Source organism: Dunckerocampus dactyliophorus, chromosome 19, assembly GCF_027744805.1.
Source record: "Dunckerocampus dactyliophorus isolate RoL2022-P2 chromosome 19, RoL_Ddac_1.1, whole genome shotgun sequence".
Classification (NCBI taxonomy): Eukaryota; Metazoa; Chordata; class Actinopteri; order Syngnathiformes; family Syngnathidae; genus Dunckerocampus; species Dunckerocampus dactyliophorus.
The window spans coordinates 8,186,617-8,201,574 of NC_072837.1; the positions used below are offsets into that span (position 1 = coordinate 8,186,617).

Consider the following 14,958-nt stretch of genomic DNA (forward strand, 5'->3'; position numbering starts at 1 on the left):
CTCTCAATACACTCACATTCTTGCAGTGCACTTTGCAGTCCGAACGAGAAACAGCCCCTGAGGAGATGAACACGCTCTCATTTTACTATACATTAGCCCCTGGGTGTAAAATAAAAATGCACACTATTATAATGTGCAAAAATAAACATTTTAGAAGATGTTTCACTCCTGTAACGCCTTCCTGTGTTGTGTCTCAGGGTCTCAAGCGCCGGTCTTGCTACTCTTGGGTGTGCGGAAGCTGGGTCAGAACGGAACCGTACATGGGAGAGATCCCAGGGCCCATCATGGGATGTGCTGAGAGAGATGCGCGCTCACTGAGACGGGTGGAGGAGGGGGGAGGAAGAGGAGGGAGAGGACCGCTGCCTTCATCGCTCTCACTTGGTCATGATAACCTTCACGCCAGCATCATCAGCATCTCTCTAATCCACATTCCAGCCCTTTCCATGGAGTTTTAAACCTGGATTGTTTGAAATTTTACGCAATTTTACGCACGCTCCGTCTGCCCCGAGCCATCTCTCTCAAGGTAAGAGCGCATGGAAACTGGGTTATGTATTTCTCTAATATATTCTAATGCATTGCCACGGTGCGTCGTGAAGTTTGTCGTTGTGCACATTTAATTCGGCGCATAAAGACCAAGCGATTTTGGTTGATGCGTTTCAACGACACACGCGTCGTTCTAGTCACACAAACGCATGCAATTTGCGCATAAATGTCATATTTAAATGCAAATACCACCTTCCACGAGTGGATTTATGACATATATTTAAAGTGAGCGAGCAAGGGAGTGAGTGTCGAGGTGGAAAGTTTCTGAGCAGACGCCGGTCCCTCCATCAGCAAGTGCACACACGCATGGGACTCATATTTTCCATTAAAACGAAACAAAACAAGCGAAGGCAACTCCTAAATTCACACATCTGACCGCCGTCGTGCTTGCGAAATGTCGCTCTTGGATTTGGTGATGCCGGGCTGTAGATTACACACAGTATCGCCTTCTTTTAATCGCTTTGCCCTCCATTAGAACGTGCATGGACAAGTGCACGCCTGTAAGTTTGTGCTCTTTTGCACGAGGGGCAACATTTTATTCCCGACTTTAAAGAGACCTCATGCAGCCAAACCACACGTCCCTGATTGGATATACTGCATATTTTAAACATTTCTTAGATATACTGTAGGAGCTATTCTATCCTACAAATGGTACATTTTATTCATTGATGTATTATTTATTTATTTAAAAAATATATTTATATATGTATTTATTTATTATTGATTTATTTGGGTGTAATTTTGTTGTTGTGTTGGATTTTGTTTTTTTTCATCACTGACAGACCAAAACATTCGGTGCATATGTCCGTTAAGATCCAATACAACATAATGTCATATATGATACTTGATATAGTGTTGTGGCGGCGTTTTTGCATCATTTTCCACCATACTGAGACATTTTTTAAATATTTTGGTGTCCTAATTTGAGCAAAAAATGTGGTGCAGTAAAGTTCATACTAAGAGAAAGAGAAAATCTAGTAGAACCTTAGAAATGGCTTTGGTGGTGTGCTTAGCGCCCACTAAAGGCCCCCTGGTGGCCCCTAGCCGGACCGTAGTGTGCTTTACCAGTAGTAGTAAAAGAGGCCAGTGACTGAGGGATTAAATAGTGCCTTCTGGCCAAAGCTTGTGATCGACAGGGAAGGGGAGGGGCGGGCACATCGGTTGGGATGGAGAGGTCTCCAGTGCATGATGACGTCTTGGTTGTTATCCAAAACATGTCAATAAATCTGTAGCACTGAAGGTGGATGCATCAATGCATCATTTATGGTCAGTTAGTGAGGGTATCCCATGCAGAGCGTCTCATATGCTCCGCTATTTAATAATTCAGCCACGATGTATCCTGGAAAAAGATGGTTATTGAAACATAACGCAGTCAAAATTGTTATTACTATACTAACTTTTTTTTTTGTGCTAATGACACAGCTTTTTTTGTTTTTTTTTTAACTGCCCAAGATGCTGTCAGGCGTATGTTTAGCCGAAGGTCATATATCAGACCAGGCCTGTGGGGAGAGAGTGTCAGTGAAATAGTCACTGTGAAATTTATGTCACCACATAAGCCTCATTTAACTTCCCCTGGAGGACAGCTTTACAGAAATGTCCTGCATTAGAGAGAGGAGGGTGTGGACCTTTTTTTTGTGTCAAATAATGGAATGAGCCACCACAGGCTGATTTGAAAGGTTGCAGTTGGGGTTAAGTAAGATATTTCTGGTGCGAGTACATCCTAGCGTTGTTTGCCACCCTGTCAAATAGGACATCCGATGCCTCGGCAAGACACACAATAAGTCATTAATTGAATAGAGCCTATTTTCATAGAGTGGCGTCTCAGGTTTCATGGGTGTATTATTATTTTTTCCTATGGAAGGGACAAACGGCACCGCTTGGATTGACACAGCTGTGTTTAGTCGTATTTCCACCGTGCGGAACCTTCTAACCTCTGTTGTCTCAGCAAGTGAGTTTTAAGGCAAAGAAAATGTGCGTGTTACCAGGGAGACGCCCGCGCAAGAATACACACACACACACACACACACACACAGGTGCACAGACAGTGCATTAGCATAGGTATCACTTACTGGAATTCAATAGCTTGCAGGAAGATTAACTATTCAGAGCAGGTGGTTAAAGGGTCTATTGTGTTGCATGGTCACCATTGGACACGGCGCTTCCCTGCCAAACCAATTGGAAAGGCAGGGTGCTGAGGAAGAATGCATGCATTTCAGTTTTTGGGAATCATTTGGAAACAGCTGTGGGTGCAGCAGGGACTGTGTTGATATTCCGTCACCTTGCAGTGCCATCTGTAATGACAATAACAGTGACTACATGTGCACTGACAGAACATTCTCCAAAATGTCAATAGTGATGAGATTTGAATATAAAGTGGCACCATCCTAAAATCTGCTGTGAATGGCTGTTTATGATTGTAATCCCTCAAAGAGATGCAAATTAAAGTGGCAGCGGATAATTAGTCATATTTATCAGGATTCCAGCAGGCCTTTAGTGATAGTATGCAAATGGTTCAGGCTAAATGGATTAACTTGATGCTTTTTGCACACATAGGAGTTTTAAATATTGTTAGAAAGTCATTTCACTATTATATGCAGTCATGGTCCGCGATTGGCTGGCGACCAGTGCAGGGTGTACCCCGCCTCACACCCGAAGTCAGCTGGGATAGGCTCCAGCATACCCCCGCGACCCTAATTAGGATAAACGCCATAGAAAATGGATGGATGGATGGATGGATACAGTCATTGCCAAAAATATTGGCATGACAAAGATGCCATTGTAAATTAGGGCAGGGGTGTCCCAAGTGCGGCCCACAACACAATATAGAAATAAAATTAAACCAAAAAAAACTGGAAACATAGAGCAAAAAGGCAGAATGTGACGAGAAAAAGCTGACACGTTAACACTAATAACTCATAGAAATAATACAGTTAAAAAAGCATCTATAGAAAATACAATGAAAATAAAATATCAAAGTGGCCCCCAGCATCTTTTGATTTTTCAGTATGCAGCCCTCTGTGGAAAAAGTTTGGACACCCCTCAATTTGACTGATTTGACTGTATTCCATACAGGCATGGCCAAAGACATTGGCATCCTTGGCATGCTGATATTTTTGGCAATGACTGTACATTTTATTTTCAACTTCCTTGCAATGCTGCTATATTTTGAACACAAACATTTCCCAAACTTAGGGTTTGATACCAGATCCTTTCGTGCGTAAAATAGCGGAAACAAGTTCAGTGTTTCCCGTACATTCACTTGTGGCCCCCACAAATAGATTTGGCACGACCTGTTTGCCCCCATAAACACATTATAATGGAATTATCAGTGTAACTCTGCCAGTTAACACGCCTCATACGCACCTAGAAGATGGAGCTGGAGGGGTCAGTGTTGCCAATTTGGCCACATGGTCACTATATTTAGCTAGTAATAAAAAAAAAATTTAAAAAGTGGGAAAAAGAACCGATGGCTCAGTCGAAAAACTCAAGAAATTTCAACAGCACTAGAAAAAGTGCGAGAAGAACAATGCAAACATGCCGCAGAAACTTACAAAAAGTGCACTCAGCATGTAACCAGCAATGTCACTCAGCCAAACCTCCAACTTCCAACCTACTCCCAATGCCCAACAAACTCCACTGAAAAGAGATCCCATTAAATACCCTCCTGGTCCCTCCGTTGGGGACATCATTTAACAGGAGATTTAACAGCAGTTTGTTGTCTCTTTGGTGGGTTTATTAAGCGACGGCAGTGTCGGAGAAAGCTATGTATAGGCTTCACTTTTTTCATACCATATACAACACCAAGAAAGACAAACTTATTTAACTTTCTAACTTTCTAACAGAGGCTCTGACATCAAATAACGCCATGTGCAGCGGCAGCTGCTGTAGGGCCCATACCCCTTCTCAAAGCATTCACAGGCGGCTCTGTCTTGTTTGTGATATGAAAGGGAAATCTCAGAATCACTTTCTCTCATTGCAGCCGTCGTCATCCGAGCACGTAAACACTGTGAAACAGGCAATGGAAAGCTGTGGTAACAGTTGACATGCGGCAGCGCGCAGTGATACGGAAGGAGAGAAAAGAGTGCTGCACGATTTCGAGCTCTGGCTTTTTTGCGGAGAACAGTTTTGTGATGCAAGTGTGTGTTACTTTAGTGACCCCAGCCAACCAGCCGGGACTATACTTCGTTCAACAAGTGGGCGAAACGTTACTGTTGATGCACTACACCACTGATGGGGATGTCATACAACAATACTCACTTTTTTTCCTCCCACGCTATTCCTCTCTGCTGCAGCATCCATTACAATTCGATGCAAATACATCATGGCCAATTATGCAAATTGGACGCTGACATCTTTTGGATTCTTATTTGTTGTCTTCAATTTGAATTGAATTTCATTAATTGGTATCATGCACGTAATGCACAAATCTCAAAACAAGAAGTGACACTTTGTACTGCATTTAGCAAAACCAAAAACGACTGCAGTCCTTGCAAAAGAGACAGTAATGATGACCAAAACGAATACGTATAATTTGATAGTACACCAGCATAGACTGGTTTCTGTTGTCAGTGGTGTGGAACTATGGGGAGAAATCCAATACCTAGTCTAGGTCTTGAGGGAAAACAGTTAGGGAAACCTTTGCCAACCTTGCAGTCATATATTCCAAGAAAAACTACAATACAGTATTAGTTAATATTAGGCTACATCCACGTGTCAACATTTTGTAACATTTTGCTGTCCCATACTATAACTAAACCAGCTATTCTCACTGTCTGTCTTCTTTGCATTGCAGTTCTGTTGAAGCCTTGTCTGACACTGGAGATTAAACCATGGGGCGTGGACCGGCAGTGTTGTCAGTTATGTCCTTCAATCCAGGAAGTCGGCTCAAAGAAAACTCCCAGGCTGCACTTCTGAATCACTGACAAAACACTTGAAGGATCACCTTCATTGTAGCACTCTCACCTGTCCACTTGATATATACTTCAGATATTTATATATTTGCTTCTACTTGACTGGAGGCTTGGATATCGTCCTTTATCGACATTTGAGGTGCTCGAGAGTAAAAAAAATACACTGATATTTTATGACTATAATATGCGGAATATAATATCCAGCGGATTCGTCTTAGAAAACAGTGCTAATCAAATGGTTTTGTCACTTTGAGAACCTTTATCCGCTTCAAATTGCCTCCTGGTGCTTTCTGTTATCCTCGACAATGAATCCAAACAGCCTCCCTCGGCAAGTCATCCTGCTGCTAAGTACTGTGCTGGGCCTGAGTGCGGGATTAGAGTTTACTGGCTCAGAAGGTCAGTGGGCTCGGTACCTGCGCTGGGATGCCAGCACCAGAAGTGACCTGACCTTTCAGTTCAAGACATCCCAATCAGAAGGCCTCATTATGTACTTTGACGACGGCGGATATTGCGACTTCTTACTCCTCACCATGTCCAGGGGGAGGATGCAGCTTCTCTTCAGCATTGACTGCGCCGAAACCAGCATCACGTCCGACAAGATGGTCAACGACAGCCGTTGGCACTTTGCCGCCATCAACAGGCATAATTTGCGGACCGGCTTGGCAGTGGACGGCCAGACCAAGACGGCAGAGGTGCGTCCTCAGCGGCAGTTCATGAAGATCGTGAGCGACCTCTTTCTCGGAGGGCTGCCAGGGGACATACGGACATCTGCCATCACTCTGCCCTCTGTCCGTGAGCTTACACCATTTAAGGGGATCATCACAGACCTCAGTTATGGGAGTAAGCTGCCCACGCTCATCAACAGCCAGAAAGTACGCTTGGAAATGTTAGGCCTTTGCACCGAGAACCCGTGTGAGAATGGTGGGATCTGCTCGCTGGCAGATGGAGAAACCTACTGTGACTGCTCCAGAACTGGATTTGTAGGGCGATACTGCACTGAAGGTAAGAGGGCTGGGCCCCACAACTCTCTTTGTCAGTACTCATGATTACAGTCTGCACTTGAATGCTGTTTAACTGGAGAAATCATCGGGTTTTTTAATGTTCAAATGTCCTCACTGTCAAACGAAAAGCATGTGTCTCCGACTTGCGGAAGGTCTTTTTTTTAATCCAAAAAGGGACTATGGTTTGTGTTTCAGGAAACGATGGATATTGTGTGATTTGGTTTCAGGGTCAAACTGTTATTAACCAACAAAAAAAAAAGTAGAATAGATCGATAGTTTATGTTCCTGGATCACCAGCAAATGATAAAAACCCACAATTAATTGAGACACCCAGAAAAATGTAGATTTTTGACCCATGGCTCGCTCCTCCCCCACTCCAAAACACTCCTACTTGCTGACATTGACGTCAACCTCCCCTTCTCTCCTCAATATGCCTCACACACGTTTCAAATGCGTTTAAAGTATAAAAGGTACTCACCGCGTATGATGTAAGATGATCCATGAGCAGATGCAATCGGGGTCAATGTGTTGAAGTTTTACTTTTGCGTCTCGCAGAATCTATGGAGCATTCAAGGACTGGCAGAGTCCAAAATCCCAACGCTTGATGAAAAGACATTATCAGTCAAGCATAAAGACATAAAACATGTTAAAATTGTGGGATTTGTAAGAGTGGCTTCACATGTATTATAAATTATTACCGACTTATGGTGAATGAGATGTGTTTTCTGTTGAAAAAAAACTGCATTTTTTTTTAGATAAAACCTTTTTTTTCCCATCAAAAATGTGTAAATTTACAGGTGAATGCTGAATTGTAATGAGAAGGGATCCACTGTATCACCATAAACCACCTCTGTGCACTTATGCAGGCTAGATACTGTCTCATGTGCTTTCTTAAATCTGTATTCTTTGCAGGGGGGAAAAATAATAAAATAAACTTTTTAACTAAAAATCAGCAAATTTACGGGTGAATGCTGCATTTGCAAGTGCTCGGGCATTCACCCAATTCTTAACAGTCATACAAGTGTAAAAAAGCAGTGAAACAATTGATGACGGATGTGGTTCTTCTTTCATTATTGTCATTGATTAGTAGTAGCCATATTATTGTGAACATCCAGGGCAAATGTGTGTGTATTTGTGTTACGTTTTTATTCCAATGGTCAACATATTTCTAATCCTTTTTGCTATCACTGGTACTCTTGGGTAGTGGCCTCAACTGTAAAAAGCCAAAGAAAAACCAAACCGCACTTGTGGAGGCAATCGGCAATGCTCACTGAACTGGAGTCTCATTAGATTTTACGAAATCGTGGACATCACATAAGTCGGTAGCAATTTATAAATCTACGTGATGATACGGGTCAAATGTACAGCGCACATGTACCACTGTTAGAAAGCGCACAGTTTTTACATATTTATGTCTTCATGCTTCACTGATAACGCTTGAGATTCTTCACTTTGTTCAGCGGCCCTTGAACGCATCATGGTTGTGTCCTGTGACTTGCTCCACGTGACTTAAATTCCATCTGTTCATGGATCATCTTACATTATCATTCACTAGCGGTGAGCGCCTATACATTGTATGCTTTAAGTGCATTTAATTAAGTGTATGAGGCATAGTTAGGGCTCAAACCTGGATTATATCGCAAGTGAACAATGGCAATTAAAGAGAGAAGGGGAGGTTTTGGGGAACTGAATCTACTCCAATAATCACAACAGTTACTTTTATTGCAAATGTTGATCCGAAATTGGAGGAGAATCTCGACGTCAGCAGGGTAGACATTTTCGGGGGTGTATTTGCCATTTGCTGGTGGACCCCAAATGTAACCCCTGCGATAAGTGGGGCTACTGTCTAATATTTGGTGCTGAGACAAATCGGGATGATTTTTTTAAGTGCAGGTCTGAAAGGTAAGCGTGTTATATCTGATGAAAGTCAAATTACAACACCATGTTGTCTTTTCTCCACACAATTGACTCAGCTCCTGCAAGGACGTGCAGGGACTTGAAGGTACAAAATGTTTGGATGAGAGATAACTTCATTTCCTCTGTTTCCGTACCAGGATTGTTTATTTTTGGGAGGGAGGCGACACTCTTTGATACCATCTATGCCCACGTTTTTAAATACATACAGAGCTCTTTTTGAGAAATATGTGGGATGTCTTGCAGGACCCATTTTTCATTCGCCACTGGTCCCTTTCCAGGAAAGCCCATTTGTCGTGTGATGCACAGAGCTGGTTGAGGGGTGTCTCATGTACTCCTCTATCTTTCAAATGCCTACAGATGTCAGGAATAGTTTGATTGATTTGTTTTTTTCTAGCCACGTCATAAAATCACAACCAAAGGGAATACATGAGAATGAGCTTACATGGTGAGCTGCTTTCGTCATGTGTGGGGATCGTAAATTAAAAACTGTGCACACAGAACCATGTTGCGTTTCCTCCTCTGCTGACCTACACTATTCTTGCCAGTCTAAAGCAGACTGGCTGGGCTCCCGGGGGGAATAAAACATCAGGGGAATGCTCACTGAATTCTATTTTAGTGCACACTGTACAAATACATTTCTGCTTATTAATGAAATGAATTGAATGTGAGTTTTAAGATCTGTGTGCAGCATTTTGTTATATTGGTTTCTTAACATATCATTCACTGCTCAAATAAAGCTGTTTGCAGCTTAAAACCCAAGAGCTTGCCTTTGGCATTGTTCGGAACAGCACGCGATGTGCTGGTTGCAAAGCAGTCAAGCGGCAGCGCTGGATTTGTCCTCTTTTTGTTTCATCCCATTTGCTGAGCAGTCGATGCAGGAGGTCTATTTGTCTAATAAACCCCGGAGAGGCTGACAGGGGACTGATGATATCCTTGGGTGAAAATAGCCATGGGTTTAAAAGAGTGGTTACGATTAAGCCAGACAGCTTGGACAAGGATGGCCATATCTCAAGACAAGTAACTTCACCACAGGCCTGTTGTCCACCAATTTGCCCAAGGAGGTCCAGACAAAAAGCAAGGAAAAAACGTCTTTTCTCACCGCTTTCCTCACATGTCTAGTCCAAGTTCCTCCTCATGGATTGGCGAGATAGCTCTCACGCTGACCTCACCGCTGTGCCTTCTGCCTCCCATTAACTGATGTGGCTGAGTGTTGATTATGCAACAGAGACGGGGAGCCATAATTAGGAGGATAATGAGAACAAAGATGGCTAATTTGTCTGTTGAATGCTTTCATAAACACCGCCGCCAACGCTGCTGTCGATAAGTGACAGGATTCTTGTACAAAATCCACAAGTGCTGAGATTCTTCAGCAGACAACGGCTGAAGAATTCCACCATTTGTTTGCAATGAAATGCAAACAACTGCTCAGCACACCTGTCTTTGTTGGTGCACTGTTGACTATCCTCCCATTAATGCACATCTGTCAGACCTGTGAATATTTATGTTATCAGACTGAAGGGCCCTAGACCCTGCATGTGCGCACCCATTCACATTTATGGAGCTGTGCGCACACGTACACACCCAGGGAGCACCAAGACCCCCGCGAGCCTCTTGTTAAAATGGGCAGATGGCTGACCGACTGAGTGGAATGGGCCTGCGTTGTGTTTGGCCAGCCGCGGTCCTAATTGTTGCCTGCTAACCCATAAGGCTTAGAAGGACAATACAATGAGTTTGTTTACGTTCAATAAATTAAGACTGAAGGGATTGTGAGGGAGAACCTGTCTTTACTTGGGCAAAAAAATAACAACTTGATCGACGGGGCAAGCTCGTTATAATTCTGAGCTTTAAGCCTGTTCTGGAGTTGACATTGTCTGTATACCTACCACAATATACCAGCTCTGGCACGTACGCTAAATACTCTCCCCTAAAATCTTTAACAGAACATCAGCCGTATCCGCTAGATCTAACATAGGTCACTTATGGTCATGGTAATGGTTTAATTTTATTTGAACATGCATATAAGTGACAGTCACATAATACAATTGACAGTTCCACATGTCCAAAAGGAGTAGGAAGAAGCAAAGCTTATTTAATCCTAACCCCCCCATCTGTTTCACATCTGTTTTTAATACATAGATTGAAGTGATCAGGTCATGTAACAATGTGGTAATACAATTATCAAGGTTTTTCCACAATCCTAATAAATAGTAATCATATATCATAATTAATATGATAATAAATAAATAATAGTAGATTCAAATAAACATAACACAAGTTCAAGACTCTTCTTCCTTATATTTTCGAATCATCAACTGCTTGTGTTGTTTGTTAAAATCGCTCATCTCAGTGCATTGTTTGAGTTTCATACTCAGTCTGTTCCATAATTTAATTCCACATAATGAAATGCGTTCTCGCGTATGTGTTTTAAGTTTAGTTTTTCTCTGAGATCATATTTCTCCTCTCTTGTAGTTTTTAATCTCTCCCACTAGTTTTTACTGGCAAAATAAACTAGGATGGCTCACACTTTGTTATTGACTGTAACTTAGATACAGATTGGAAAGAAATAATTCTACTGCTGATGTGGAGGTTAGTTGCCACTGTTCAAGTGAATTACGGCAGAAGGTTTCCTTATTTATAAATGGAATATTTTCATAGATGCTGTAAAGCAAAGAAAACCTGTTTACAACCTAAATATGGGTTTAACATTATTAGAGCCCTTCAGACATGAAATAACAACCCTATAGTCACCATTACACTCATAATACCCAATACAGCAGATATAATAAGAGTAAATAAGCCATTTAAGACATGAATAAGACTTGCTTATGTGTGTTGCTATAAATGTGCTCCCTAGGGGAGCTGGGTGGCAGGTGGACAAGACGTGAAACCGGAGGTTCAGAGTTAATTTTTATCTTGCCGTGAGTTACGGCTGCAACAGTAGCCCGTGTTTTTATTTTTTTTTTATTTGGGATTATTGTGCCTGTCGTGAGATAATGCAAACGTACAACAAAAGCCTGTTTTTCGATTTTCTATCATTATTGTTACCTAGTGACCAGTGTTCAATACCACATATCATACACAGTGTCTTTGAATGTGTCTTATGAATGCCTTATATTTGCATTTTCGTTAATTTAGTGATTTTTATACTTGAAAGTGCTTCATTTAGGAAAAAAAACATGTGCATTTTGCTTCAATATGCACATTCAACTATAAAACAGCATGATCGAGTGAATTCCCGAAATTCGAACCCCGAAGTGGTGAGGGAAGTCTGTACTTGGTGCACACTTTTGCGCGGTTCGCACAGTGTTTTTTGACATGGGACCGAAGTGCAGACGATATGCATAAATTAACCACATGATTGGGCGGCTTTTGTGACGTATTATGTCATGTAACTCAAATATTCCAAACAAAAATGCTGTTGTGGCCTTTTTTTTTATATTGTGCTATTTTTCTAAGTTTCTAAAATATATTTTTTAAAAGTGCCCTTGTCACAGAGCGGTACTTTTAACGCACCCTGAATGACTAGAAATGTGGCAAATTCAATCTCTGAGGACAAATTGATGGTATTGGAATCTAGGACAATTTGACTGTTTTTTTTCTACAGTACAAAACGTATAAGCTAAGCTGCACTGATATAATCATGACACATTACTGTCAGTCTCTGATGTGCGGTAGCTCCTTGCACCACAAACAGTTGGCCATAAAAGACATTTAGTCTCTCATCCCATGTGAATTAGGATATATGAGTGTCACTAACTATGTCAGAGCGATGTGCTGAAATTAGACACTTAGACACTTGCTATGCACACTAAAACCACCACATGTACTCAGCAATAGTTACTTTCCCCAAAAAGTTATTGTATTAGTAACAAAATGTTAAAATAGTTGCCAAGGAAAGTGCTTATTGTGTTACTTTTTTGAAAAACCTTCAAATATGTCAAAGAATTGGGGTTTAGCTTTGTCGTGCCATTGAGAGATGTTTGGTGAGATTAGGGTTACTCACATTGAACGTGGACAAACACTTTGCTCTGGGACATGTATGTTCTTGCCGTCACTGACGTTGAAGTAAGAAATGTATGGCCGACAAGCATTCAAGTGACATAGGCTGTTCATCTGCTGATCAAAAGTTTAAGACCACAGCCTTCGCAAGACAAAATTTTGGCCAAAATGTGACTTCAGTGTCATTTTTTCAATGTCATAATCTCCTGATGGCAAAGGCAAAAAAGCTTTCTCTCTTTGAACGCGGTCGGATTGTTGAGGTGTTGATGTTGGACGCACTCAGACATTTGAAACTTCTTAGATGGTTCTTTCATTGTGGGTTGTATCCTCCACTTCCTTGTCATGGTGATGTGATTTTTTAAATATTTTTCCAAATAGTTGATATCATTGACAACAACCCCTTTGCCTCTGCTGGTCCTCTGTTTTTAGCTTGATGTACATTTTGCCATTGGTGCTCCAAGGACTTTGCATCTTGCCCTTGTTCCTCATGTTTTGTGCTTTCTTGGCGTTGTCAGTGTTTCGTTTTGTTAGAGGCTCATTCATGTAGACATTTGTACCTTTCAGCTTCTTTCCCTGTTTCAGCAGTGCGGTTTTGAATTCTTTATTGGTGAACGTAACGATAATGACGGGCGTTGTGTTGTTTCTGCCGTATAGTGAGATGCAAGCATCAATGGTGTCGATATCGACATCCACCTCCTTTTGATTGTAGGAGTTGAAGCAAAATCCATTTCTTCTGGTTCTCCTCTGTTCCGGACTGCCCTGTCATTTGACCTGGGTGTAATTCGGAGCCTTGTGAGGATCACATCGTTCATTTGTGCATTCTGATCCATCTTATCAATCGCATTGTTCATTTGCTCAATGATATTTTCATTAGCATCTTTCTCTTACTCAAGAGTAGCACGCAAGGCAGCATTATCATCTTGTAGTACCTTGATATCATTGCGTAGTGCGATGTTTTAAAAGATTATGGAACAAAAACAAGTCAAGTGGTAGAGACACCTGGAACTGAGCCGTAGGATCTGTTCGTCAAGAAACGAGACGATCCTCTGCCACAATGAAGCTTGTTACTGGTGCCTAATGCAGTCCAATAACCATCAGACGGCATCTACGAGAAACGGATTTTAAGAACAAAAAACTTTTTCAAAGACCTAACTAAGGAATAACTGGACCATCCTGCATGTTCCCCTGATCTAAATCTAACTGAGAACATCTGGGGATGGATGGCAAGGGAAGCTTACAAAAATGGACATCAGTTTCGGACAGTGGGTGCCCTTCGTGAAGCCACCTTCACCACCTGGAGCAACATTCCCACTAGCCACAGGGATGTGTCTTACATTTTTTTTATACCTGAGACTCGGTTCTCATTGTTCACTTAATAGAGCTTTTCAAACAACTCGTCGCGTTTTTGAATGCCACACCTATGAGCAAGCCGGTGAGCGGATAATAACACATAACACACCACAGGGTAATGGTAACAGCGTTGTAATGTTTAAAATAGTAATGAAATAAGATTACTCCTGACTGGAAACGGCGTTAGTAAGCAACACTGGTTACCAGGTAACATAATTACAGTAGAACCCCGGTTAGCGTGTTTTCTGGGTAACCTCGAAAGATTACACCAAATTTTGCCTCGGTTTGAGTACATTTTCTGCTTAGTGTACAGCTTGCAATTCTGTCGCAAAATGCTCGGAGGTATAATGTTCCTGACAGTGAGCAACCACAACTCTAGTTGACTAAATATTTAGCTTCCTGTGTAGTAGTTGGGAACAATGGCGACTGAAGCGATATCCAGATTCTTGATATACTGTAGGTATCAGTGCATAATAACGCTGCACATGAAATAGTAATTCATTTGATTGCCCATCAGTGGAAAACAATAACAGCATGAGTAATGCCGGTCCTTCCCAACTCTCAACGACTGTATATTATGTTGCTGGTATGAGGCGTGCAAATGTTAGTACCTTTATGGTAATGATGTGGATATCAGCCCCCATTCTTTAATTCAATTAACGAGGGGCGATGGGAAGTCTCTTGCAAACCTCGGGTTATTGCAGTGTGATATTCATAAGGTCAAGGTTATTAAGAGCGACACTCATTATTTAATGAGTATGTAAAATGATTGCTAATTTAAAAACCCCACATGCTGCATTGGTAATGAAGTGTTTAAGACCCATTTTTCTTAAAAGTATCTCGTGGTTTGATAGCGGGCCGGTAATTGAAGACTCGGGCAAGCAAAGTGTAAAGCAAGTGCTGAAATGGTGCCTTTGGGCTTAGCTTTAGGGATTAATAAACAGACATGGAAAAAAATGACAGTTACAATAATCTTACTATAAAAAGTAGGTCATGGGGAGTGGGGGGGGGTGGGGTGGTGCGGGGACTTGCCTGATTCCAGTGCAGAGGGCATTTGTGCCGAGTGCCCAAGCTGAAAATGATGTTTGGATTTGACTTGTGAAAATAGAGCAGCGGATTACGCTCGGACCACATGTCCTCAACAGCACGTTGGCTTGGCTGGACCATGTCGCATCAAGAGAAAAGGCTTTATCTACATCGGGTAGTGACTGTTTGACACGCAAACAGGATGCAAGCGC

General features: G+C 41.8%; 1 protein-coding gene across 17 annotated transcripts in view; it reads left to right on the forward strand.

Moving 5' to 3' along the window:
• Positions 1-339: 339 nt before the first annotated feature.
• The window catches only part of LOC129172466 (neurexin-3b), a 296,454-nt gene continuing 281,835 nt past the window's right edge, over positions 340-14,958 (forward strand). For all 17 annotated transcript variants that reach the window (XR_008567019.1, XR_008567020.1, XR_008567021.1 and 14 more), the window contains exons 1-2: positions 340-523; positions 5,336-6,455. Coding sequence is in view for 13 of the 17 variants with exons in the window: in XM_054762202.1 (XP_054618177.1) it covers positions 5,759-6,455 (697 nt within the window). In the remaining 4 variants the exon portion in view is untranslated. The remainder of the gene's footprint in view (positions 524-5,335; positions 6,456-14,958) is intronic.